This window comes from Plasmodium fragile (assembly GCF_000956335.1).
Source record: "Plasmodium fragile strain nilgiri unplaced genomic scaffold supercont1.23, whole genome shotgun sequence".
In the NCBI taxonomy this organism is placed as follows: Eukaryota; Apicomplexa; class Aconoidasida; order Haemosporida; family Plasmodiidae; genus Plasmodium; species Plasmodium fragile.
The window spans coordinates 177,997-180,036 of NW_012192603.1; the positions used below are offsets into that span (position 1 = coordinate 177,997).

The window sequence follows — 2,040 nt, forward strand, 5'->3', positions numbered from 1 at the left end:
TGGCAACAACTTGGAATTTTTTTTTTTTTTTTTTTTTTTTTTTTTTTTGCAACCTGATGGCACCATTTTGCACGTAGGTGAAATGCCACTTACAGCGTGCATTGCGTAAGCCATAACGAAGAATTGTGCTCACGCATATGTACATATATTTATAATCACGAACGCTCAAACGGCGGGAAGAGATCATAATTGAGGAATGGACAAATGATGCAGCAGGTTTTTGCATTCATTTTAACATAGCTATACCATTTGTGAGAGAAAAAGGCTTTTCCTGTCTGTCTCTTTAGCTACCGAGTCACATTTCTGGTCAACGGACGGAGACACATAATTTTGCGCTGAGGCTGTGCGGAGGGTGAGCCAAAAGGATATAGGCTGTGGAAACACATATATGTTATATGCAATTACATATTCCTTATGCAGCCACGCCGCTATATAAGCCTGCACGTGAAACATAAGTAACAAAATGAACACTTCGAGCGACGCCGAAAATTGTGGCAAAGCTGACCCAAGTGAAGAAGAATGCGAAAAGCTAATCAAATCAACCACATTCATCAATGGCATAAAAACCTTTGAGTGTTCCTCCGGCATGGCGGCAGTGGATAGCGTTCAAAAGAGCAGCGATGGAGTTGAAATATACCTGAGCCATAACACATTGTCAGGCCACATCAACAGTATTATGGGTCAGGTGAATGATTACTTCACCAAAACGATAGAGGAGCAAAAGTCCAAATGAAGGAGCTGTCTCCCACCCTTTGCGTTTGTGTTAAACATTTATATGAGTATTTTTTTTGTCCACATTTTAAGTGATTTTTTTTTTTTTTTTTTTTTATGCCTTTATTATTTTTTCTGTTCATTTTTATGTTTATTTTTTGGTTTCTCATTTTTAATTGTCTTTTATGGCGCATTTTTCCCCCTTTTTCTTCCTTCCCCGCGTCCAAATCAGTAATATTAATATTGCTAGCAATCGTGCCGGACCACTGTCAGCACGCTGTTTTTTTTTTTTTTTTTTTTTTAACCTATTTTTACAACACACGAGTGGGATTTTTTAAAAATATTTTTACCATGTGTGTTATTGATGGAACATGAATTGTTTTTCCTTTCGCTGTGCCATGTTTAAAATTGGCCAAGCTATAAAAAAAATTCGTAATTTTTTGTAAAAACGTTGAAATGCCTTGTTTTTTTTCGTTAAATTGGGCTCGGGAATTTGCTTTCATTTTGCCCATGTTGTTGTTTTATGCGTGAAATGGATAGTTGGACGGACTTTTTTTAAAATTACCCAGCTGTGTGAGGGTTACAAAAACAAAAAAAAAAAAAAAAAAAAAATATGATCAAAATGTGGACACAATTTACCTGTTTGCAAAATTATAAGCGAATTTGTTCCTGCACGTTTTCCCATCCAAAAAATGAGAATAACAACATATGAACTGTTTATAAAAAAAAAATAAATGTAGAAATTCTGGACATTGCAAATATGTGTGCATAGGGCCCCTTAGCATTTACATCGCAATGATGTGTACAAAATCGCGTCGCGTTTGTGTTGACTGTTATGTCGCATTTGTGTACGACCTCGCTGCGTTCTTCCCCTCCACCGATAGTTAAATTTTTTTGCATTTAGACAAAATTTTGGAGGAAGCGAAAAATATGGCGCAGAGCGTAGCATGAACTTGTAGCAAAAAGGAATAGTTATACAAATTGTAGAGGGGCGAAAATATCATGTTGGGTGACAATTACGTTGCACAGGGAAAATTGCCGCCTTGTCCCCCTTTTTTACGCTTTTCATTTCTTTGCTCGTATTCGTAAGTTCCGTTTTTCATTCCATCTGTCCGATCCGCTTCACCCCTTTTTTGTACGCTATGTTAATGTGGCTCGCCGAAAAAATAGACAACGGCGTGCATGGCAAAATGTTCACTCAGCTTAAATGATTATTTGCCATCCTTCAAACTTGCGACATTTTTTTTTTTTTTTGTGTTACATAGTATGACCACTTTATCGCAATGCTATTTTTATTCACAAATATCTTTGAAAAAAAAAAAAAAAAAA

At 36.4% G+C, this 2,040-nt stretch overlaps 1 protein-coding gene across 1 annotated transcript; it reads left to right on the forward strand.

The window, feature by feature from the left end:
• Positions 1-463: 463 nt before the first annotated feature.
• On the forward strand, positions 464-733 carry AK88_02388 (uncharacterized protein; the record flags this gene model as incomplete). Its single annotated transcript, XM_012480019.1, has 1 exon — positions 464-733. One exon carries the CDS (start codon positions 464-466, stop codon positions 731-733), a length of 270 nt encoding a protein of 89 aa, XP_012335442.1.
• Positions 734-2,040: the final 1,307 nt, after the last annotated feature.